General features: G+C 37.8%; 2 protein-coding genes across 4 annotated transcripts in view; both read left to right on the top strand.

Annotated features, from left to right (window-relative positions):
- LOC113064886 (protein strawberry notch homolog 2-like) overlaps positions 1–3,654 on the top strand; it is a 46,488-nt gene extending 42,834 nt beyond the window's left edge. For all 3 annotated transcript variants that reach the window (XM_026235877.1, XM_026235878.1, XM_026235879.1), the window contains one exon: positions 304–3,654. In XM_026235877.1, coding sequence (XP_026091662.1) covers positions 304–1,115 — 812 coding nt within the window. In that variant the 3' untranslated portion in view covers positions 1,116–3,654. The remainder of the gene's footprint in view (positions 1–303) is intronic.
- Positions 3,655–4,799: 1,145 nt separating this feature from the next.
- On the top strand, positions 4,800–24,640 carry LOC113064883 (tight junction protein ZO-3). Its single transcript, XM_026235872.1, has 31 exons — positions 4,800–4,936; positions 10,886–10,942; positions 11,840–11,958; positions 12,123–12,225; positions 12,338–12,605; positions 12,687–12,790; positions 12,866–13,055; positions 13,242–13,311; positions 13,386–13,480; positions 13,657–13,738; positions 14,178–14,269; positions 15,470–15,554; positions 15,733–15,836; positions 15,917–15,986; positions 16,689–16,765; positions 17,840–17,927; positions 18,019–18,098; positions 18,211–18,283; positions 18,459–18,523; positions 18,618–18,681; positions 19,590–19,746; positions 19,824–19,932; positions 20,100–20,319; positions 20,438–20,637; positions 20,729–20,824; positions 20,930–21,006; positions 21,117–21,327; positions 21,434–21,534; positions 21,769–22,299; positions 23,719–23,765; positions 23,855–24,640. The coding sequence occupies exons 2-31, from the start codon at positions 10,895–10,897 to the stop codon at positions 24,006–24,008; spliced, it is 3,780 nt and encodes a 1,259-aa protein (XP_026091657.1). The 5' UTR covers positions 4,800–4,936; positions 10,886–10,894; the 3' UTR covers positions 24,009–24,640.
- Positions 24,641–25,291: the final 651 nt, after the last annotated feature.

Raw genomic sequence — 25,291 nt, 5'->3', positions numbered from 1 at the left:
TTCTTGAGAAGTGTGATGTTGTGATGTTCTAGGTCAGGTGTTTCAAGCTCAATTCCTGGTAGGCCGGAGCCCCTACAGAGTTTAGGTTCAACCTTAATTAAACATTAAACTTATTTGAAAACTACATGGGATGTGTGTTGGAGCAGGGTTGGGTCAAAACTCTGCAGGGCTCCGGCCCTCCAGGAATTGAGTTTGACAACACTGCTCTAGGTTGATAACCAAAAGTTTCTAGGTTTAACAAAAGCACTGCAGTCATTTAAAAGAAGGCGAGATCTTGTAATTAATGTTGTCTCTTCAACCTAGGTATTAAAATCCCAGAGAACTGCGTGTCAAAGGTACGTCAGGAGTTGGCAAAGATGGATGCAGAGGTGAAGCAGCGCCATCGAGAGAAGGAGCAGCAAGCTCAGGAGCAGCGTCAGGCTGAGGAGCAACAGAGGCTGATGGCACAGCAGCAAAAGTTTTTCTCCCAAAATATGTTTACCTCATCTATGCCAAATCCCAGCCTTGCCAGCTTAACCACTCGGTACATCCCCTTCCCCTCGTTCCCTTCCATAAAATACCCTTTGGAAGAAATCCTTGACTTGACGGTTCAGAGATCCTCGCCCTCCTCCCAAGTTAGCACTCAGGCTGACCTGGGTGTAGACAACCTCTCCAGGCAACCCGAACCAATGGTGGACAACTTTAACCTTGAAGTGTTTATTCAAGAGCAGCAGCAGCAACAACCACAGCAGGAGAGCCAGGCCACACAGGAAAGCAGTTCAGCACGGGACACAGAACTGTTAGACATGATACTGTCTTTGAACTCATTTATAACGCCCCCTAGTCAGACTACTCCTGCCTCTTCCTCCTCAGATGCACCTTTGTCGGTACCCATGGTCTTGTCAAATTCCTTCTCTTCTTCCTTGTCCAACTTCACTCGCTCACTCACACCACCTTCATCGTCTTCCTTGACGCCGCGCATCTCTCTCTCCCCTACGGACCAGCAGATGCTCCCAGTACCCAACAGCCACTGCAGCTCTGAAGCCATCATAGACGTACGAGAGGTGTTGAACAGCATGCTCCAAGGTGGAACAGAATCTCGGCAGTCCGTCATTAAGTACCCACAACCCGAGTGAGATCCTTCCAATCGGACTCTCCTTTACACGTGCACATACTCAGGGCTGTAGTCTGACCACTGCCGGCGTCCTGCTCCGCCACTGTCCTCGGTTCCACAAGCATGAGATTCTGCTTCATAAGATGGGAGGAAGTCTGGGGTTCGCTCGAGTATGATACCTAAATACTTTGTCTCCATACTGTGGATTGTTACCGAGGTTGTCACCCCAGTTTAAACATCCTGAGGCTTTAAAGAGTATTTGATTTACCAAGAGTGAAACCAAGAGATTTTGCTCAAGATGGAGCATGCAGGAATGAGAAGACACTCGAGGTACCATTTTGGTTCCTCATTGGAGGAACCCTCTGGGGAAGCACCCAGCCACCTTTAAAGGTGCCTCAAATGTCCTTTTGAGTCCTGAGAGATCTTCAGAAGATATTTTAAATGCCTCAAAAAAATTATTTTATAAACAGGTCACTGGAGAAACTTTCTTTAAGAGTTACTAAAGGAACTGGCTGGAAGTTCCTTATCGAACATTACTGACTCTCCAAGTGTGCCTACAGGTTCTCCAAAGGGTTCTACCGACCAAAAGGAACCCCAAATGGTACCTCAAGTATCTTCCAGTTGCCACAGAGTCCATGTGGGTCTAGTTGAAGTTGTACAAATCCCACATATGCAAAACATACCGCAACGTTCACTTCGGCAAGGAGCTTAACCTTGGTTTTGCATTGGACATTCATCAGCTTTACATTTCCATGATGAACTTCTGTTAGACAAAACACTTTTCCCGAGGAGCAAAAGAACAGGCTACTGTCGAAATGTGCCTTTGGAACAGACAGTGGAATGTAGATGTAAACACAAACTCCTGCACTGTCCATGTGCAGATGTTTGTAACGTATTTATTGCCTTTATTTATCGGGCCTTGAAAACGGTGTGCTAGTAGGAGAGCGTAACTACTAACAAATCACTTACCTGTGCAGCTGTCTCTCTGTTGTTCTAAAATAGAACCGTCTGTCCTGCTGTCCCGTCCCGCAATGTAATTAGACAGAATGGTAACAGTCTTTTAGCGGATTGATTTATTGATCCCAAAAGGAATTTAGTAGCACTTTGTCCCTTTGTTAGTAAGGTATTTTTCTTATGACCTAGAAACTAAAAAATACAATCCAGCGTGGATATAAAAAATAATAATAATAGCAGAATTCATCATGTGATGCAATCCCTGGTACAGTCAAACTTTTATCTAGTTGAATTAAAGCCCTTTATTTAATAGTTTCATTGTTAAATGTTTAAAATATTTGTAAGGTGTATAACAACTTCTTGATTGTTCTTCATTAAGTTTAAAAGGGACATGTTTTAGAATGTTTATATTTATATAAATATAATTGTAATTGTGCAGACAGCAAACAATATGACAAACAATCGACATTGCTCTGCTGCACTGGGTGGTTGTATGTTATGTTCCTTTTTTTGTTTATCTTATGCAGTTGATGCATTTTTTTTAATATTTTCACAGCAGTAGAGAGATATTAATATCGAACTGAAACCCAAATATTCACTTCAAAGGTTCATGGCTCTATGGTGTTAAAACCACTCCCTATCTCAGGATGAAATTTATGTTCAATTAGTTAGATTTTTATTTAAATCAGATAAAATATATCCAAATGTTTAATGTCTGCGTAAAGATATGGTTCGTCTCGTATGTAAAATCCTGTCGGTGACACATATTAAAGATTATTTATTTAGCCATTATTGCATATTCACTGCACAGTTTATTTTATTTAGTTCATTAAAGGAGATTCTTTCAGCCAAATTTGCACTTGAACATTTTTATGTGAAATTACATGTAGTTCCTTTCTCCTGCAAATTGTCGTTACATACTCATTCAAGAATTTTAATGGTTCCATAATATTTTAGTGCATCACCGTTTTTTTACCTTACAAGTGATTCACAAAGTGTCCATTTAGTTTTCTCAGTGCCTTCCTAAAAATATCCAGGAAGATGAACATGTGACTTAAGTTTCGGTGATGCATTCTAATAAAGCATCTTATACAAGGAAAGCACTATATGATGAGGCCATGAAACTGGGACAAAGTCAGATTAATCTCTGTTACTAAATAGAAATCCATCTGACTTGCTCTGTGTATGATTTGCACTAAACAGCATAAAGGAGTTTCTTTCTGGTTTGTGATTCAGTGCTGCCATGTTTGTTTGCTCATACCCCTTCATGGGAATGTCCAATACTGTAAACATCTCGATTGATTGGCTTAGCTTTTATATCAGTATAGCATTTACATAATTTATTGCTATGAAAGAAAAACATGCTACTGACTATGTGTATCTTGAACTGTTTTATTTCTGTGTTCTTATGCTTTTGTCATTTTCTATAGGCCTATTTATAATCTAGATCCAACTGTATATATCGTGTAAAAAAAAAAAAACTAAAAAAACATTGTGCCTTTCGACTGTTTCTTAAAGAAATTGTTTTCTACTTGTATCTAAAGAATGGAACATATTACAAACTTTGCTGTTGACAAAGCGAAAAAATAAAATGTTCAGATTACGGAGTTTGCTGTGTAATTATTTTTGGTAAATTAATTAAAATTATTGTTGTATTATTATATGTTGCCAACAAAAAATTTGTAGTTTACTGATGACGATATTGAAAGGAAAAAATGTTTTAATGTACAATTTTATTGCATATATTTTAATTTGAGAGCACTTCTTGATTTTTCTCCATTAGTATATACAATTTTTTTTTTTTTTTTTTGTGGCTTTGTATGTTTAAATATGAATATATATATATATATATATATATATATATATATATATATATATATGAATAGGCCTATACACATTTTAGAAGGCATTGTGGCTCTATGGAAGTTTACTAAGGCCGCTATTGGTCTGGTTGTGAACAATTGATTTAATGATTCTGTATGGTATATCAAATGATACCATTGTATTACCATCATGGTTTTGGTTGCAATGTCAAGAAATATGGTAACACCATTGTACCTTTTGGAGGTGTATGAAATGTCATAACTAATTTAAAATTATATACCATTTTGTATTACCCTTGACACCAAAGACCACTAAGTTTAGTCTTGGAAAAGACTGGCTAGCCCCTATAAATGCGGTGGTAAAACAAAGCATGTTCATTCATGATAGCCTGCTATTTTGCGTAATATATGTTCTTTTCCTATTATTTTAAATAATCTTACCTTATTTTTTGAGTGGGAATCATGTTTACTGGAGGGACAGTCAATGTGTTCACTGTGGAAACTAGCAGCAGCTAACACTTCTGTCAGGCGTGTAACCGCGCCAATACTGCGCGTTCCCGACTGAGGGCGTCATTGTGTAGGGGAAACAATTGTTTTACACTAATGAAAAATATTTTCTCAGAGGCAAAAGTTATGTTTTAGACAAATTAACAAATAAAAAAATATTTGTATAACACAGTAGGTATTACTAAACAAATTAAGCCTCTAATTATCTATCTTTTCTTATTTAAACAAATTTTTTATACTTACTTAGAGTACTTTTTTGTTTTGAAACTATGCATCCCACAAGCATTTAGTGTGACAAAATGAAAATAAGACCAAAAAAAATGACACCGTAGTGTAGTGTTTGGTATAATAAATAGCTTCGTGACGAAACTGCCACGCCCACCTGTATTAAACTCCTCCCCCACGCTCACAGGTAGGTACACGATCAGGTGCTCTGTATAGATGCTGAGAAATATAACGAAACCTTTATAGAAACCTGCAGGTGCCAGGACCCTGTGAGGTCTCCAATACGGAATTAACTGTGAATATTGGTGTTAGTTTTTAAAGCAGACACAATAAGGTGAGTCGAGGTGTTTTTCTTTCCTCCTGCTTTGTTGTGTTAATCAATTGCTTGTGTTGGCCGTTTCACATTTTGCTGAAATGTAAGATGTTTGACTAGAAATTACGGCGAAATTGTAAATAATTGGCGACATTGTGTAAACACAAACCTGCTTCGTGTGGTCTCTGAACTTACAGCTCGTATTTTAGATCAGATTTTAGATTAGCCCATACATGTTTCTGCTTCTCTACCCGAGTTATTCATGTAGCAGCTTTGTGTTGCCAGATTGTTTTTGCTAAAATACACTTTATTCGTCCTCAGTTTTGAGCGTTTTCTTTTTCTAAAGTCTGAGTTAAACTGTAAAATTATTTGGTTTTAGCAAAGTTCAGATTTGTTGACAGCTAAATGTGAATAATGTTGATGCACTCTAATATGTTTAATTCATATGAGAAACATTGTTAATTGTTATCTTAGTAAGTCTTTTCCCAAACCTAGCCTATGTCCTCAGTTTTGAACCACTGTCTTGTGAACATATGGCTTCATTTAGCAATTAAAAATTCTGTCCTATTAAATGTGAATGTCGGTTCATTTAAATTAAGGATATCTATTATATTATGAGAACTGTTGTTCAAATTAAATAATTTGTGAACTAAGGGATAGCAATGTCCGATTCTTTCGAATAGTTCTTTTGAATCGGATCTTTTTAATGAGCATGTCGAGCCAGTTCACAAATCGTAGGTAGGTTCATTGGTGGAGATGGGTGGGTTTAGGGATCAGGCGTTGGAGACTGGTAGGTTTAGGGGTTTAGATGGGTGGGTTTTGGGACCAGGGGTGGAGACAGGTAGGTTTAGGGGTTTAGATGGGTGGGTTTTGGGATCAGGGGGTGGAGACGGGTAGGTTTAGGGATGGAGACCGGTAGGTTCAGGGGTTTAGATTGGTAGGTTTTGGGATCAGGGGGTGGAGACGGGTAGGTTTAGGGATGGAGACCGGTAGGTTCAGGGGTTTAGATTGGTAGGTTTTGGGATCAGGGGGTGGAGACGGGTAGGTTTAGAGATGGAGACGGGTAGGTTTTGGGATCAGGGGGTGGAGACAGGTAGGTTTAGGGTTGGTGATGTTTGGGTTTAGGTATCAGTGGTTGGAGTCTGGTAGGTTTTAGGGTTAAGATGGGTGGGTTTTGGGATCAGGGGGTGGAGACCGGTAGGTTTAGGACTGGAGATGGGTGAGTTTAGGTTTCAAGGGGTGGAGACGGGTAGGTTTAGGTATATGTAAGGTTGAATGAGTTGGATCTGGATCCAACCATGCCCCCCTGGATCTTGTGTTCTGCAGTAAGGTTCATCTCGAGCTTTTGGTCTTTTTCTGACTCTTTATGAACCCAGAACCGGTTTTTAGGGTCATCCAACAATTTGACTGATTTAAGTTTACATAGCGCATTTGCACAGAGGAGGTGCTTTCTGAACTTCTGTTCAAAAGAATCGATTCGCTGTTATGAGACCAATGATTGAAACTGTGATGCAGTAAACTCAGCCTAATCTGGCTCTACTGGTTCTGCCGCTCATTTGAGTCTGTGCATGCTTTATAGTTTCACTGTGGTTTCGAGAAGCAGCTTTCCCTTACAGTACATCCCCATTTCTCTTCAGTGATGCTATTCACATGTCTGAGCCAAAGATATAGTTTTGTAGGACGTTTTTCTGTTTTTGCATGGTTAGTATAGTATTCAAATTGAACTGTATTTAGTCCATTAGTTCTACGCTGTGAAACTGAGGTGTGTTGATGTCTAAAGGTTTAGGCCAAACTGCCCTGCTAACAAAAATTAAGTTAAATTATCCGAATAGTTATCAGAATATTCAAGACATTAAATGTTGTAAAATTTATGTTCTTGGTTATGCGTACATTAGAGAAAGCATTCAGTTTGTTCATAGTTTTGCAAAAGTTATGGGAACGTTATTAAAGTCCTGGCCCCGTATTCACAAATCATCTTAAGAAAAACTCTTACTACTATTTAGGCGACCTCTCAGTGGTAAGATAAAATGTTTTGTGATTACAGGCCCAGATCACTTCTGTTCTATTAATGTTACCGGAAGAATGTTTATTCATGATTTTAAGGGAACTTTGCCAGAACGTTATCTAAAGTTTTGGGAATGTAATTGTTGGCGGGTGTGTAGAAACATCTCCTGTGTTCTTTGTTTCCTAATGTTTTCTGTTATGATGCAGAAGAACAAATGTAAATAGTTGTGAAGAACTGGGCCGGACCACCAGAAACTTGTGGTCTCCTATTATGAAAGCGTTTCCAGTTACTGTTTGAGGGGGCTCACCTTAACACAACACCATCTGACATCCGTTCATTCCTCCTACATTTCCTGTCAAGACTTTTGCCGTGAGGGCGTGCAATGATTCCAGTAAGATTACCACATTTGGGTTTTTGGAAAAGGGTAGCTATAATTTGTTCCTGTTGCTATGCTGTTGCTAAGTTGTTCAGAGTGTGTGTGTGTGTGTGTGTGTGTTTTATATGGATGGTTGACATAAAGGGACAGTTCACCATAAAAATTAAAATTATCATCATTTACTCACCCTCATGTCGTTTCAAACCTGTATGATTTTCTTTCTTCTGCAGAACAGATAATATTATGTGAACATTATTGTTACCATCAACTTCCATTGTATGGAGAGAGAAAAAAAAACACTTTCTCAAAATATATTTTATGTTGCACAGAAGAAAGTGGTGCAGGAAAAAATACATGGCTCAATGCTCATGTTGTGTATGAAATCATTTATTCTGAAATATGTTATATACATTCCTTTACATCCCACACATGATGTGCATGTCTTTAATTTCTGAATTAAAGTTCATTTTTAAAAGATTTTTGTATAATGAAATACAAATCTGACATTTTTATCACCAGACAGTTCACTTTTTATCATGAAGTATTTTTTTGTTCTTTTTTTTTTATGTATTTTTTTTTTATGATCGTACACACTCACATGTATTCAAGGTATTAGGAAAGTATGTATATTTTTTTTTATTTAATTGAAACGGTTAAAAATTCTATAAAAGTTCTTCAAAACCATATGAAACCAACACAAATACAAACACTACATTTCTAAGAATTTTTCTTATTTTTTTACTACTTTATTAATTGATTTTTCCCCATTCCGGACCGTGTTAATATTGTTAACTAATCTAAAAATATGAAGAAAAAAAAAAGTTTTGGTGTTTGAAATAAATCTGAAATAATATAAATTTAAACTTTTATATGAAAAAAACTCAACCTAAAAATGTACTGGAAATTAGAGGTTTTGCTTTGGCAACTAACTGAAATAAATACTTAAATAAAACTTAAATAAAAATGTATTAAAGCTACATAGAAATACTGAAGAAAAGCTCATGCAAATGGCAAAAGTAACCAAGTAAAAAAAATTAAAACAAATAGTAATAAATACTGTAATATTATAAATACTAAAATAAGACTGATTGTGGACATTTATGCTAAATGTGACTGACCCACATGCTGAAGTTGAATACTTAGCATTAGTCTTTTGTGTTGTGCTTCCTCTAGCCCAGCGTGTGCAGAAACCTTTACTAGGTCAGTGTGCAGATTAAACATGAACAGGCCGGGATAATGATTGTAACCGTGTAAACCTCATCAGCTTCCCTTAGCAACTCAAGGGCTTGTTATCGGAGGACATTCCCAAAATATTTGAGGGCATTTTGCTATTTTTCTTTCTCAATGCCTTGGATACCAAATCTGGATTATGAAACCTTAAATAAACCATTCCATCCATCAAAAGTCTTCATAAGGTGGCATCGTCTCAGTGAATGGAGACTGTCCCACCTAGTTCCTCCTTAATTCCTTGAGGGACAGTAAATATCAGAAAGTACCAAAAGATTTGTTGATCTAGTGGGTGGAGCTTTCTTTAGGCTCAGATGGAGGTTCGTACACAACGTTTTTTTCTTTTTCTCATTAACTGTATGTTTTCATTTTTCCTGTAGGCTACAGGAAGTAAACCGCTTGTCAGGTGCATGCGTCTCCAAAAATGGAGATAAGTATATTTACTCCAATATTTTGGAGACCCTGCTTTGTTTACCTTCTTATGCTAATGAGGAAGCCAGTCCTTTAGTTCTGTCTGTGGAAAGATTAAGTGAGATTTAAAGGGACGGTAAGAACTAGTAGTTAATGCTAGCAGTTGAATGCACCTAACATGAGCTTTCTCAAGTTTACTACACAGTGTAATGTGTCATCTGAGCCATGTAATAACAGCTTTACACAGATGAGACTGTAAATACTGACTTACACTTGTAGTTTGAGGCTTCGGTTACTGTTATAGAGTTACTGAAGGGTTAAATAGTTAATTAGATGCAGATTGAATATGATAGATTTGCAAACAGTGTATTTATTTGTAATACACTGATTGCAGGAGACGTGTGTTTTCCTCATGAGCAGAGTTGTGATTTCAGTCACTTAGTTTCTAGATGCTTACAGACTTTATTTACTACATGTTGTTTACTGTTACGTTTCATTATTATTATACGCTAGCATGTGACTTAGCAGCTATGACCCTTAACGGTATAGTTTACCCATTTCTGTGATCATTAACTCACCCTCATTCTTTTTTCTTCTGTAAAGAACAAAAGGAGATATTTTGCGGAATGACCAAGCTGCTCTTTTCAATGCAATGAAAGTGAATTGGGACTCGGGCTCTCGAGCTCTAAAATGACAGAAACGCATCATGAAAGTCCGTATGTTTCAACGTTTGTGCTGGTTAGGTTTATGCACGTTCACACAAATGAATGGAGTCTGGTAAGCCATTAGCTTTGTGTTGGTAAGACTCTGTGTTTCATGTAATCATAAACTACAGCATTGTCAGACTTCGTAGTATGTCAGAACAGGTGTAGGAACACTGGACTGTCAGAGTCCAACGTATTACATGAAGGAAGTTTCCTAGAAAAGAGTAGTTCAGATATTTGCATCCCTGCTTCCTCAGTGTGAGCCACTTCCTTTATGACTATCGCTGCTGTCAAGTAGTCATTTTTTTTGTTTTTTCATATCAGAATTCTGTGCATTTTCAAAGTAATACTAGTGTCCTGTATAACCATAGTTTTTATAGTTTTGTGTTCATACGTGAAATATGTTCATCAATTTATATAAGATTTGTGCATTTTTTTAGGGGACAGTCACAAAGTCACACCTAGATTTTTTAGATTTTCTGAAGAAAATGTGTGATATTGTAATTTGTAAGACACTCTCTCTGACCTTTGCTTGCCAAGAGCGGCCAATAAAAACATGGGAAACATTCCAGGAATTCTCTAGTTCAGTAGAAACCGCTCTCATAGCATGGTTGCATATCTTTGTTTGGGGACACGTTTATCAGTTTGACTTGAAATCAAATTTTTGAAATGCAATTCATTGCTTATTATTTACAATAAGGAAACTAACTTGAATCAGCCGTACTAAACGTGAAATTCAGAATAGGGTATGTTACTGATAATAACTTTACCAGTCTTGATTGACTAGTATTTGTAATTTAGATCATCATATGTTGGCATGTTTCCAGTAGTCGGTTTCCAAATCAAATGGCATGCCAGTGATTTTAGCCACTCCGTGAATGCCTCCTGAGAGACGTGTATTGTCAGTCTGTTTATTGATTTGGTGAGCCGTTGGTGAGGAAGTGTCGGGTATCGCTGATGTCATGTGCTGGCTCCGCCCCCATGTACCTGTATGACTGGAATTCAGCAGGTGGGAGCATGCTCAGCTAGAGCCATTCCCTCTCAAGCTCGGCCGAGCTGACAAACAACAGCCGAGTGCTGGTACAAAAGAAGTGGTCTTTGAATCGAAAAGAAAGAAGTGAGGCCCTCAAAAACTGGTGCTTTTCGTCTGAGCAGATATTTGTGTGGTAGCTTAGTAAATGTTGATATTTTGTTGTTGATTGCATGATGTTGCACAAATAAATGTATCCCTTTCTTTCTCGTTTCAGAAAGCAGTCATGGAGGAGATGACTATATGGGAGCAGCACACGGTCACTTTATCGAAAGTAAGTTGCGAATTGAGGGTTTATTTTCATTTTAGACACACCTTTATCAAGCTTTGTACAGATGTGTCAGAACATGATGGCAGGTGCAGACACTTAACAACAATTGAAAGTTGAGCTGGATTGAAAGTGTAGTGAGCAGTTGTGATACCACGATTGTCGTAAGAGTTGTTTCCATCTGTCACTAGGACACACCCGGAATTTTGGAATGCCAGGTTTGGGGTCATGTGGTGCATTTCAGTATAGAAAGAAGCTGCCTTTTCTCTTTTTTCTTTCTTTTTTTGTTTACTCTTTAGTATTTTTAAATTACTTTATTCATCCATTTGATTTTTTTTAGTTTTTATTTCTTCTTTCATCATTTGTGATTGTTTTTTTTTTTTTTTTTTTTTTTTGTTGGTTGATTTGTTTGTTATATATTTTGGTCTTTTTTATGTGCGTTTCTTTCATTATTTTCAATTGTTTTTATTTAGTCTATTTATTCTTTCTTTTGTTTAGTTCTCTTGTTTTTTGTTTGTCATTTTGTTTATTTGTTCTCTTTTGATTGTTGCTTTTATTTTTAACACATTTTGATTTAGTTTTTCTTTCGTTCAGTTGTTCTTTTTCTCTCGTTTAATTTTTTCATTTGATAATTCTTGTTTTTTTTCATTCTTTTTTGTTTCTTTGTTTTGTTTTTCATGCTTTTATTTTTCACTCATTTGTTCCTTCTTTTCTGTTATTTTTCTTTTATTAATTTAATCTTTTTTATTTGTTTCTGTGTCTTTTCTCTTAATGTTTCATAATCTTTTTTTTGTTCTTTACTTTTTTTTATTAATTTATTATTTAATTTCATTCTCTCTGTTTTTTTTTGTTTTGTTTTTTTTGAGCATCCATTCTTTCATTTGTCTATTCTTTTGTTTGCAGGATCCCAAGGTCGGCTTTGGTTTTGCGGTCTCAGGTGGGCTTGACAAGCCCGTAAATGGGGACGCAGCAGTGAGGGTCTCTGATGTGCTTCCCAGCGGCCCTGCCATGGGTCGTCTTCAGTGAGTACACGTCCACTTTCAGACCCACACTACTTCCTCCCACACATCCTGTCTAATCCTGTCTGACCTGTCATGTTTGTGTGCAAGATGGAAAAACCAACGTAGTCAAACATATTTGGCGTATGATGTTTGTGATAGAGACTCACGTGATTTATTGCACACAGGACACAAGATCAGATAGTTATGGTGAATGGCGTTTCGATGGAGAACGTCAGCTCGCTTTACACAATTCAAAATCTGAGGAAGTGCGGGAAAACGGTAAACATTGTAAGTGAAAACACCGAAGTTAAATTAATATCTTGGTAAAATGTTCTATGCATTTGAACTGATTTCAGTACATTTTACAAATAAAAAATTATATTGTTCATTCCCTTTGTAGACTGTAAAGAGGCCACGCACAATTCAGATCCCTTTGAGCAACAGACCTACTCGTTCTGCCTCACAATCCAACATACTAGATGACGATATGCCACAGAGGAGGGGTCAGCGCAACACAGACACCAGCCGTAACCGACGAACTCGAAGCGTGACACCTGACCGCAACGGTCACGACCTTCCCATCATGTCCGGCTACAAGAGACTTCCCAATCAGGACGTGCAAGATAAACCCATCAGAACAACCCTGATCAAGAAAAAACCCACAGATGGTCAGAATCTCAAAGGCTTTGCATTGTATAATAATTATTAGTGGTTCTTGCCAAGCTTTTGACAGGTTTTTGTCTCTGTAGAGTACGGAATGAAGCTGGGGAGTCAGATTTTCATCAAACACATGACTTCCACTGGTCTGGCTGCCAAAGAGGGCACCCTTCAGGAAGGAGATCTTGTTTTGAAGGTGAAGAGCTGGTTCTTTAGAAACCGTTTCACTGCATGTGGGTGTCGCGTAACCTTTTTGAAAACTCTGGTTTAGATTAACGGCATGACGACTGAAAATCTGTCCTTGCTGGAGACCAAGCACCTGGTGGAGAAGTCTAGAGGTAAACTGTCCATGTTGGTGTTGAGAGATGACAGACAGTTCCTCGTCAGCATTCCCGAAGTGGAGGACAGTCCAGAAAACAGTGCAGACGAGAGGCGGCAAGGCAGTAGTTCAGAGCTGGAGGGTGAGCGTAGATGTTTTTTAGTATTTTTGTAATCCAACCCTGTTGGCATCACCTTGGTTCCTTCAATAAAACCCAATAGGATTTTTCGACATTGACTTGTCCATGTTTTGATGTACAAAAATACATAATCTTTGCAGCACTCTGTTGATGTGGGTTTTAATATTAACTTTTCATTTTTACCCGAAGAAATCTCAGACCTGGATTCTGACGGTCCCACAAAGCGAACATCCCGTCCAAAAGAGCGACGTTCTCGCAGGTGAACATCTCAACTCTCCCCTGATCTCTTTTAGTTAAATGATCGTTGCACTAACAGAGCTCACTGACCTGCAGAAATCGTGCCGATCCTGTGTCGAAACCACGCGAATCGCCTCCTCTGCGCTCTACACTCCCAAGACCACCCGCTCAGTCAGTGCCCCCTCGCAGAGGTGCGTCTACGTTGAACAAATCTCACCGGGTCTCATTCATGAAACACATAAATCCATGAAAAAAAATTCGGATTGATTTTACATCGTAGATTGTCATGGCCAAGAGGTTTTGCCCTTAATACTTTGCCCATGGTTGTATGTGCAAGTGGCTGAATGATGCTTTGTTTCTTGTTCAGTTCCCTCAGAGTCTGAATCGGACCGCAGCAACTCACCTCCATCATCAAAACACGGCACTCTCGATAACAGAGACCGATACAAGTAAATATGGCTTCGTGTGAATTCATAAGCCCCATATGCATGTAGACAATTGTGGCTCTGCAGTAATGTTGTATTGAATTCTTTTGTTGTTGTTCAGAAATAGTAATCCAATTTAATGTAATAAACTTAATAAAATTACTTTTTTTATTTATATATCAGGGTTTGTTTGTTTTGCTATAGTTGCTGCTGTTCTGTGTTTTTTGCCTTTTATCCTTGGATTTGTTTTGTGTTTTTTGTTTCTTTTTCTTTTTTTCTTTTAGGATTTTGTTTTGTTTTGCAGTTAAGCTTATTTTTGTATTCTGCTCCATTCTGCTGTCTTTTGTTTTTTTCTGTTTAAGTTTTTGTTTGCTTGTTTTGTTTGTTTTCGTTTTTTCTTTCAAGCTGCAGTTTGTTTAAGTGAGATGCATAGCTCACGTGTTTGTTTGTTGGCTTGTTTCAGAGTTCTCTCCGGGGTCTCTGCTCTGCCAAACCCTCGAGCCTCACCTGTCACCCAGAAATGGAGCTCCTCCACTGCCTCTCGGCCTCGCAGAGGTCTGCCTCAAATCGCTCTGACACAATACAACTGATTTCACCATATTACATATAAACCTCTGGAATAAAAACTTTACTGAATTATGGTGATTCAGTTAATGATATGCATACATGCTGTCAATGATATAATCTCAGTAGCTTAAAGGGGGGGGGGGTGAAATGCTCGTTTTCACTCAATATCCTGTTAATCTTGAGTACCTATAGAGTAGTACTGCATCCTTCATAACTCCAAAAAGTCTTTAGTTTTATTATATTCATAAGAGAAAGATACTCTGTACCGATTTTTGCCGGAAAAACACGAGCACCTGGAGGCGTGACGTGTGGGCGGAGCTAAAGAATCACGAGCGACAGTAGGCTTTTGTGTTGAGAGCGTTTGGAAGTTGTGACATTACCTTGAGGAAAAAACCATCCAGAACAAACCATGGCTTACAGTCAGATTCAGCCGTTTATTTATGATCCAGAATCAGATCCAGAGGCTGAAACTGAACGAGAGCAGCAGCAGCAACGACTCGCTCCGAGCGTGGCTCGAACCCGGGTCTTTGGCATGGGAGGGGACGCACTAACAAGGAGGCAGAGATATTTGAAGCAGTTTTACTCACCGCCTGCGGTTCCAACACACGATCGTGACCCTTTTTCGTTGGGATTGCATCATCCTTAAGAAATAAACGATACGTCCGTCGTCAAACTGGGCTTTGTTTGTAAAATGCAGGGAACAAACAAAAACTCTTGCACAACTCCGTTGATGCTCTGTAAAAATAAACTCCATCCACTGGTCCCTTAATGCTGTTTTTTTTTGGTAATCTGTGCAGGGTTGTCTTGTCCTGGCAACCAAAAACACACTTCTTTTGTGACATTCCGCAACGCTCTCGTTCTGATCAGTGAATGTCTGTTGTGCTCTCAGTGCTCTGCTATACGGGAGCGCGCGCTCTTCCGGCAGCCTGCCCTCAGGACCCATATAAGGAAATTCCGCTCCATCTAACGTCACACAGAGCCATACTCGAAAAAAACTTTCCGAAACTTGTGACAAACCAGTAGTAGTATTTTGGGAACAAAAATACTCCTTCAAACGTACAACTTAATTTTTGAAACTTTGTCCATGTTTAGCATGGGAATCCAACTCTTTAACAGTGTAAAAAACTCAGTATGCATGAAATAACATTTCACCCCCCCTTTAACGCTGTGTTTGTTTTGTGTGACCAGCCGTTTCAGAGTCCGATTCTGACCGAAACGCCTCCCCGCCCCCAAGGCGTGAGAGTCCCAGACCTGAAAATCACTCCAGATACAAGTATGAGTGCACATCACGAGCAGCAAACACCCAATCCAAATGAACTCTTAAGCACATTTTTTAATATTGAACTGAGTTTTTGAACTGGCTAAAAGACTGGCCCATCTCAAGTATGATTGGAAACAGAACAACCTGTTGTACTTCTCTACTGAACTAGAAGCATATCTCTTTTTTCCAGGGTGCTTCCCGATCTTCCTCCTCCGGGGATGAAGTCTTCCTCTCTAAGCATGTCTCAGGATTTCCCTCGCCGCATGCCGTCTCCTTACAGGCCTCCACCCAGAGGTGATTTTAACCCCATAGCACACTTTAGTTTCAATTCTGTGTCCCATTTTCTCATTCAAGAGCATGTCTTTTCAATGCAGCTGCATCCGAGTCCGAATCGGACGATAGTACCGGACCTCAACGCGGACAGGAGTCCCGCAATAGATACAGGTACACATGAGGGAGGCATTTAAATCAACTCACTTCGGGCCCTTTCAGTTGGGCCGATCATCTATCTGCACACGATGAAAAAAAATATATAAATTTGACTTGTTGCTTTGTTCTTTTTGACTGTTTCATTATGTTTGTATACAATCATGTATTTTGGTTTCATTGTGATATCTGAAAATGTGGCATGTGTGATCTTTTAAAATAAAAGACACCGAATCAACCTGAGTTTCCTCTTGTATTATGTTTATTTGTGTCACTTTACATAAAATTGCTTCTATGATGTAGATAATCTTGAATCTAAGATCTAATGTAGCCTATATAATCAAGTTATCCACATAATATCATAAACCGCATATATTAACACACATTCTGCACATCCAGTGGAGTAATAAGAGTTGAAGGTATCATAGGTATGGATCTATTGATCTTTTTGATAAGTTTACTGTAGTATTTTCTGCTTGTCCATATGAACCATTGATTTTGGGGACTTAAATATGACCGTATTAATCACTTATGAATGTAGATAGTCCACCCCGTTCAGTGAGAGAGACCCATAGAAACCCTGAGGTGAATATCTCCCCCAGTTCCTAATCATCAGTGATGTTACATTAGTTCCCACTCACTTCACAGACGAGCATAATTAAGTGTCCCCTCGTCTTCCTTTTTTCTCTCACCCTTCCATCTCCCCTCTTTCTCTTTCAGGGCGACACCTGAGGTCATGTCAGTCCCTGTAATGGATCCCCCAAAGTTGTCGAAACCCTCAATGCCTGTACAGAAAGGTACGAGCCAATCAGAAACGGAATATTCCAGGTTATATTTTAAAAATTGATGACATGAAAATACATTCTTTTGTATCTCACTTTTAAATATGAAAGATGACAAAAATGTTAATGTGCAAATAATAAATATTCATGTAAAATACATAGAATGTATATTATTATTATACTTTATTTCCTAAATATTGATGTGTAGATTCTGTTAGTGTTCATGCACATTACACATTAATATTTACACATTGTTTCTCAATATAATATTATTATATAATTATATATAAATTATATAATAAATGTAGTCATTTTTCATACCTCAATCTAAAATAGGAATCATATTTTTAAATATTGATGTGTAGATGTTACATTTTAATATTAGATGGTTAAAATTAATAAGTATATTATTATTATTATTATTATTCAGGATTTTCTGAATATTATTGTGCAAATTCTGTAATTGTTCATATACATTACACATATATGTTCCAATTAAAGTTAAATACTTCATGAAACTATAATGAAATTAAAATAATTTTTGACTTTTTGTATTACTCAACCTTAAGTATGAAAAGCGTTTATTTAAATAATGTATGCATATTTAAATATCAGAGTAGATATTAAAAATGTGAATATTCATCTGTGCATTACATTTTATTATTTAAATAATAATGTATAAATTACTGTCAATTCTCTAATTGTTCATGCATATTAATATTTGCGCATTTTTCCATAAATGCATAAATTACATATAAATACAAATACGTTTTACATTTTGTTGAAATGAAAATACTTTGTCTGTTTTTTTGTTCCTCAGTCTTAAGCACAAAAAATAATTATTTAAATGTGAATGTGTAAATATGAAATATGCATGTGTATATTAATTAAATATTCATGTTTAAATTACTGTCAGTTCTGTTATCTTTCATACACATTACACAGTATTTAAAAAATACACAATATTAATGTTACTAAATTCATATTAAATATGTCATTAGCTATTTATCTGAATTGGAAATAGTTCCATTAGCATTTTAAACCATCTTCGAATTGCTATAATGCTCTGTAATTTGCATATTTAATCAGCTCCCTCAGAATCTGAATCCGATGCAAGTTACAACTCTCCTCCGAGAACACAGTCTCCATTCAGTAAAAAATCCAGAAGCAGACCAGCGTAAGAGATACTCATTCTCTTTTTTATATATATATTATTATCTTGCATATAAACGTGACAAATATTGTTTTGCATTATTGTTTTTTCTCAGAGCTGAAATGCAAGCACCAATCATCAACAGCCGCCAGGATTCTTCACTCAGAGCCGCTCCTGCCAGACCATTACCTGAAGGTCTATATAATGCACTTAATGGAAAAAGATGCCCTGCATGTTGCCTTAGTTCTCCTGAATATTTCTGCATCCATGCATCTTGTTTTTATTGTCATTTTGGTTCGTTCGCCAGATTCCTCTGAATCAGAAAGGGCGCCATCACCTGTCAGGAGATCTGAGAGTCCCAGCCACAACAGCGATCACAGGTTAGGAACGCCTCCTATGACACATATTACTTAATCCACACTTACAATAGCAAATTATGTCATATTGAAAGTATGAGTCAATTCTATGAGTGTTAAGTCAACAAACACCTTATTGACATTATACTAATCATAGTGGCTCACTGTGTGAATGTGAATGCTGACTCTTTCTTTCAGTTTTCCCTCGTGCTGATGGCACTCTCCGCTCTAACGTGTCCATTCCCTACCACACCACGTTGAGCTGTGAGTGTCAGCAGTCTAAAAGCATGCCCATAATGCATTGCAAACTATCCAGTGTCTATTGGGTACTAAACTGTAACTGTTTTTTTTATCTTAGCGAAAACTGAAGAGGAGCCACTTTATTCACTTCCTCCAGATGCAGTGCCAACACCAAACCTGGGGTGAGAAATGTAATGTTTCTTTGTGTGCAGATCAAAGGCAAGACACGAGAGGGTCGTGTTTCTCCCCAATATGAAAAGGAAATAATAATATTATGCATAAAGAAAAGGCCCTTTTCTAGTTGTCAAGATAAAAGGACAAATAAGCATAAATTAAAGGTGTGTTCCTATGGCTCAAGTGTTAGAGCATTGCGTTAGCAGCACAAGGTTGTGGGTTCGATTCCCAGGGAGCACGTTAGGTAAAAAATGTTAGCCTGAAAGTCACTTTGGATAAAAGCGTCTGCTAAATGCATGAAAATTTATATTTATTTAAATGTATTTATATTGTAAATAAGCATAAATTAATTAATAGTGAATACATATTTTTATTAAATATTTTAGATTTTCAATAGGTATAATAATAAAAAAATAAAAAATAAATAAATATTGCTTTATTATGTGTTAATACCCTATATATATATATATATATATATATATATATATATATATATATATATATATATATATATATATATATATATATATATATATATATATATTACAAATAAAATCATGGACAACTAATCCATACTATGATGTGAAAATATATTTAATTTTTTTAATATGTATATTTATTTATTTATAAATCAAAACAAATATAACTCTGATTTGTAAATGCTTTATATTTAAACAATAATTGTATAAATGTATAAATAATTTATTTGTATTTAATGTATAATTATAATTATAATTAATTATATTTAGTTTTTTATATATTCATATTTAAATAAGCATGAATTAAAGACGTACAACAATATTACCATAATGTATAAATACTTTGTTTTTATTTAACAATATTCTTTTTTTTTCATAAAAAGTATGTATTTATTATTATTTATTATTATTATTATTATTATATTTATCCACCACAGATACAGCTCAGACCAGAACCACGTCAGCTTTGTGAAGGAGGGCAGTGTTGGGTTGAGGTTGGTGGGAGGAAATGATGTTGGCATCTTTGTTGGTGGTGTCCAGCCCAACAGTCCAGCCCAGATGCAAGGCATGCGAGAGGGTGATCAGATACTGGAGGTACAGTAGGCCCAAAGGATCATGTACATGATCAAACCTTCCAGCGGCGCCATGCTTCAAGACTGTTATTTTGGTAGGTGAACGGCGTGGACTTTAATCACTTCACCAGAGAAGAAGCAGCCATGTATTTCATGAACATCCACGCTGGGGAACGCATCGATATCAGGACTCAGAATAAAATGAACAGTGAGTGCCTCCGTGTCTCCTTATTAGGATTATGATTTCAACATGACATTAAAATAGTTTTTATAATACTGAGTAGACAATAGAGTCTTCTCGGGAAATGCATTTGGGAAGTAAAATGGGTTACAAAAAGCATTTCTGAATTAATCTCCACTCTTGATATCTTATAGTCTACAAGAAGATTTTGAAGTCCAGCCTCGGTGATTCTTTCTACATCCGTACGCACTTTGACCACGTGGCTGAGAGCAGTGTTGGCTTGAGCTTCACCAGAGGAGAGGTGTTCAGGGTGGTGGACACCATGCACCGCGGGAAGCTGGGAACCTGGCTAGCTGTGCGCATGGGCAATGATCTACTCGAGCTGGACAAAGGCACCATACCTAACCAGGCCAAGTATGTTAAAGAAATAGTTTTAAGTCTTCCTTCCATAGCTGTGGTAAATTTGTGTGCTTGTTAAGTGTTATAGTTCCTACTTGTACTCTAGGTGTCTGATTCTCTTTCTCTATCTCAGGGCTGAAACTTTGGCCAATTTGGAGCAGGTACAGAGAATCAGTGCAGCCGAACGCCAGGCCTCTGGCCCCAGGGCCGAATTCTGGAAATTACGGGGTCTCAGAGGGGCCAAAAAGAACGCCAGGAGAACCCGCGATGACCTCCTACAGTTGACTATTCAAGGCAAATTTCCAGCATATGAGAAAGTGGTTCTGAAAGAGGGTAAGTGTATTTATTTATTTATTATTTTTTAAAGACCATTATTTCTAACAGAGTATTTGGTTGTAATGTATGTATGCTCGCTCATTTGCAGCCAATTTCAAACGGCCTATCGTCATTTTGGGTCCTCTGAACGACATTGCAAATGAGAAGCTGGCCCGAGAGATGCCAGATGAATTTGAAGTTGCGGGTATGAAAAATGAAATCTAGATTTTGTGATCAGTCTTTCTTTAAATTCCTACTGAAGTTTATTCACCTTTCAAATATTGAATATTCCTATTTTATTGGTTTATAGAAATGGCATCCAGGAATGGAAGTGATGGTTCATCCAGTGTCATCAAACTAGACACAGTGAGGAGAATAGCAGAGCAGGTTAACTTTTATTAACTTTTTATTATCATAAAGAATAATTCTTTCAATATAAACCAACCTTGAGAATCACAGTCCTTAACCACTGTCCTGTAACTTGTTTTCACTTGCAGGAAAAGCATCCCTTGCTGGACATTACACCCACGGCTGTAGAAAGATTGAATTATATTCAGTACCATCCCATGGTGCTCTTCTTGGATCCTCATAGTCGGAAAGACGTGAAGGCAATGAGGCAAAAATACATACCAGGCTCCAACAAGAGCTCTCGTCGCCTATACGCTCAGGCCTTAAAGCTTAGGAAACATTACAGCCATCTATTTTGCGGTAAACCTTTTAAGCCTGTCTGGAATTCCCTGTTTTGAAGAAGATACTTTCAGAAAGTTGTAATTTACTCCGAAAGGGAATCTGTTTTTTTTGGTTTCCTTTACAGCACGCGTTGATCTTCAGTCTAATACAAACGTGTGGTTTGATATTTTGAAAGACAAGATTCAGCAACAGCAATCTAAACCGGTCTGGGTTTCTGAAGTTGCGGTAAGAACTCTAGAGAGAATTATTTTCTCATTTCATGTAGCATTGACATAATACGTTTGTAACTTTAAAACCTTACATGTCTTTGTTGAACCCAAAACTTTATGAAAGCGCCAACTCCAAGCATAGCCAAAACCCAACAACTCTGAATCAAATCTCTGAGATGTGAATGTAGAGTTGGTTCAGAGCCTGCATTTCATGCTTGAGTTGGTTAATAAGTACTCTTTGTATGTGCAGTTGGAGGGAGGCGCTGATGAAGACCTTGACGCATTCAGCCGTGCAAACAACTCTGACTACCTCAGTGGTGCCAGCGACTATGAGGACACTGATGGGGAGGCCATTACGGATGGTGAAGCCTACACAGACAACGAGGACCTGGATGAGCCCTCTGTAGGCATCGCCAGAAACCGTGGCACTGCCTTGGCCCGCTCCTCTGAGCCCGCCACTGGGCACAGTCAAAGTCCCGAACCTTTCTATGACCCAGAGCCATACCTGGAGGAAGAGCCCGTGTACACCCTACCTCCCGGGGAAATACCTCCCATCCTCCATGTTCCAGAGCCCCGATCTCCACGCCTTTTCACTGGCAGTCCCCAACAAGAAGATGATGTCCCCTCTCAGCGGAGTTTCACAGATTCAGACTTCAGCACCGGGGACATGGCTGCACCGCCGGCACCTTCCGATGTTCTGCCTAACTTCAAGGCACCAGATCCCAAAGAAGTCCAATCAGAGACCCCTCCAGTGTCAGCCATAGAGGAAAAACTTCAAAAGGTACCATATATACCTCATACCGATGCCACCGACCAATTGAGCAATCAGACACAACATGATTTAGTCAGTTAGGACATCTTTGTGGCTCTACATTAGGGATGGGGAACTTTAGTCCTGGAGGGTCACTGTCCTGCAAAGTAACTCCAGCCCTAATTAAACAACCTCGACCCTAATTTCTGATTGATTGGTACAGGGGTATCCAAACTCGGTTCTAGAGGGCAGCTCCAACTAGCCTCAGCACACCTGCCTAGAAGTTTCTTGCATGCCTAGTAAGACCTTAATAAGTTGGTTCAGGTGTGTTTAATTTGGGTTGGAGCTAAACTATGCAGCACACCAGCCATCCAGGGCCAAGTTTGGAGACCCCTGGATTGGTAGATCCACATGGTTTGAGTAGTATGGCATGATTTAGTCAAGCAGGACATGTTCCTGGATCTAAATCCTAAGTGGGATCAACAAACCCCAACTAACATTAACCATAACCTACCTTTAAAAGCATAGGGGAAACGATTAGTTGATCATGTTTTTCAATCCACTAGTTGCAAGGTAACCCTAACCTTGACCCTATAATCTGATTAGTTTATGAATCCACCTTAATTAAAATTTGAGTAGTAATACATTATTAAGTCAAGTAGGAGCGGTTCCTGGATCTACATCCTTTGTAAGGCCGACAAAGTATCTTTTCTTATATCCACACTTGCAGTCTTCACCACTTGAGAGCATTCCAGGAAGTGCACAAGACTGTCCCATGTCTGAAAAATACCAACGTGTCTAGTAGTAGAAGTTTAAGTAATTGCAAGTTCACAACACTATGTTGTAAGTGTGTCCTATCAGGGAATTAAAGGTTCTGCACATACCGGTGGCCTTCAGAGCCATTTGAACACTTGGGCCAAATACTTTAGCTTGAGACTTTGATTCCATCCAATCGGGGGGATCTCAAACATGTTTGATATTTCAGCCAATTTTAGAACACACATTGTTTTCATTTGTCATGCGTCTCCTAGCAACAAGGCCAACACGTTTGTTCTGAATGGAATAACTTTATAACTTTTCTGATAGTGGACAGTTTTCCCTGTGTGACCATTACAAAGCTGGTTTGTGTATGATGTCCAGTGTATTAAATTTTGTTCAGATTTTAAAGGTCGTGTAAGTGTAGTTCCTGGATTGAAATGCATATTAGGACCAACAGAGACCAACCCCTTTCCCTTACCACCCTGCCCACCCAAAAACTCTGTTCTTCTCATTATTCATCAATATTATTGATTGGGTGATAGAGATGTTGTTCCAAGACCAACAAGGATGTTGATCCTGAAACAAGCTCTACTTGACTTAGTCATGTTAAGCCATTTGGATGGATGTAATATTGAATATGTTTGAAATACTTGATTGAGCTATTGATCATTACACGTTTTACTGTTTCAGGATCGCATGGCAGAACCAGAAAGGAAACCCTCCCCTTCATTTATAGTGTAAGTATTTTTGCTAGCTTTCAAGCTTAGTTATTGATAAAGTACTTAATTTTTTATTTTGAAATCTATTTATAAATCTTTTCTTTTAGATTGGCACATCACGAAGCCATGCAAATGCGGAGAACACAGATCAGAGGAAGTGATAGTGAGAGCAATGAAGACGACAGAGATAATGATGATGATTTTGGTGTCGACGATGATGAAACTGATGACGTTGAATGGGGACCTGCCACAGAGCTGTAGTATACATGGATCATACTGACATCAGGCACATGGACCTCTCATGTCTCTACGTGTGGACATGTACATTTACACAATCAAACTGGAAATATATATTTTTTCTATTTCCAGTGTTTTTTATGCAGTGTCCGTATGGACTTGTGATAGATGACTTTAATCTTGGATCGATTTTGAAGATTTGTGAACGCAATTGCTTCCTTTTGTGGGTTTTGTATTTTTAATGGATGCGCTGAGATCCTTCTCGGGATTATATCAAAAATAAATATTGCCATTTGTAATAGACAATTTGGGTATGCTTTACCCTCTTCAGGAACTTGATAAATATTATTTTAATTGTTGTTTTTTAAACAATGCATTTTAAGGTCACGTTTATTACTGTTAGAAAGTGTAATGAAATTAATCTTGCTACTAACTGTACTTAATCTTCTCCAGTCTTCTGTCCTTAATTCAACTCAGACTGCTTAAAAAGTGAAGTCCTAGTGGAAGCAAATGGAATTGCAACAATAATAACTTACAAAGTTGCTTTAAAATTCCCCTACACCCAGGGCATTGATCAGGGGCTTGGTAATTTTAAGGGCTGTCTCAAACGAAATCCTTTTTTAGTGAAATACAATGTTCTTTCCCTAAAAAAAAAAGATAGTCCCCAAATTCCCCAAAACAAATGGGAGAATTGATGCTAGCTATGTATGTTCCCTTACTGGAAATTACATCATATCCATATTTATATTCATGAATCACACAAGGGGCCTTACCAGTGCCTAAATGTGTGTATACGGCATACTGAGTCACTACTTAGGGTGCTAGGGAGTAGATTGAGATTTTGAGACCAACTCCCAAGGATTTTCTACAATACATATTGGATTTTTGATTTTTTAAAGACATGTTAAGTTAAAAGTTGACATTGTTGAAATTGTCACCATTCTAAATGTAACCAATGGTGAAAATGCCATTGCATACAATATTAACTTCACACTGATATTTCAATCTAGAAATAAAAGTGTAGTTACAATCATATTTTGTCAAAAAAAAAATATTTCAAGACATGCTTTGTCACAAAAGTGGGCGGTGTTTTAATATTAAATTAATCAGCAGGTGACAGACATTAACAACAACGTGCAAGGCAAAAGATTATTTTTGTGTTCAAATGATGTAACTCGTTGCATAAACGTCGTTTTAAAAGTCTCAGAAAGCATGCATGATGTTATCCAGTCCTCATGTTTCTACAAGGCAATGCAGTTTCACTTGTCAAAAGGACAGAGGGAGAAAAAAACTCAAAAGCGGATGCG

The sequence above is a fragment of the Carassius auratus genome, chromosome 47, assembly GCF_003368295.1.
Source record: "Carassius auratus strain Wakin chromosome 47, ASM336829v1, whole genome shotgun sequence".
NCBI classification, from domain to species: Eukaryota; Metazoa; Chordata; class Actinopteri; order Cypriniformes; family Cyprinidae; genus Carassius; species Carassius auratus.
This window is presented reverse-complemented; position numbering and strand designations above follow the sequence as displayed.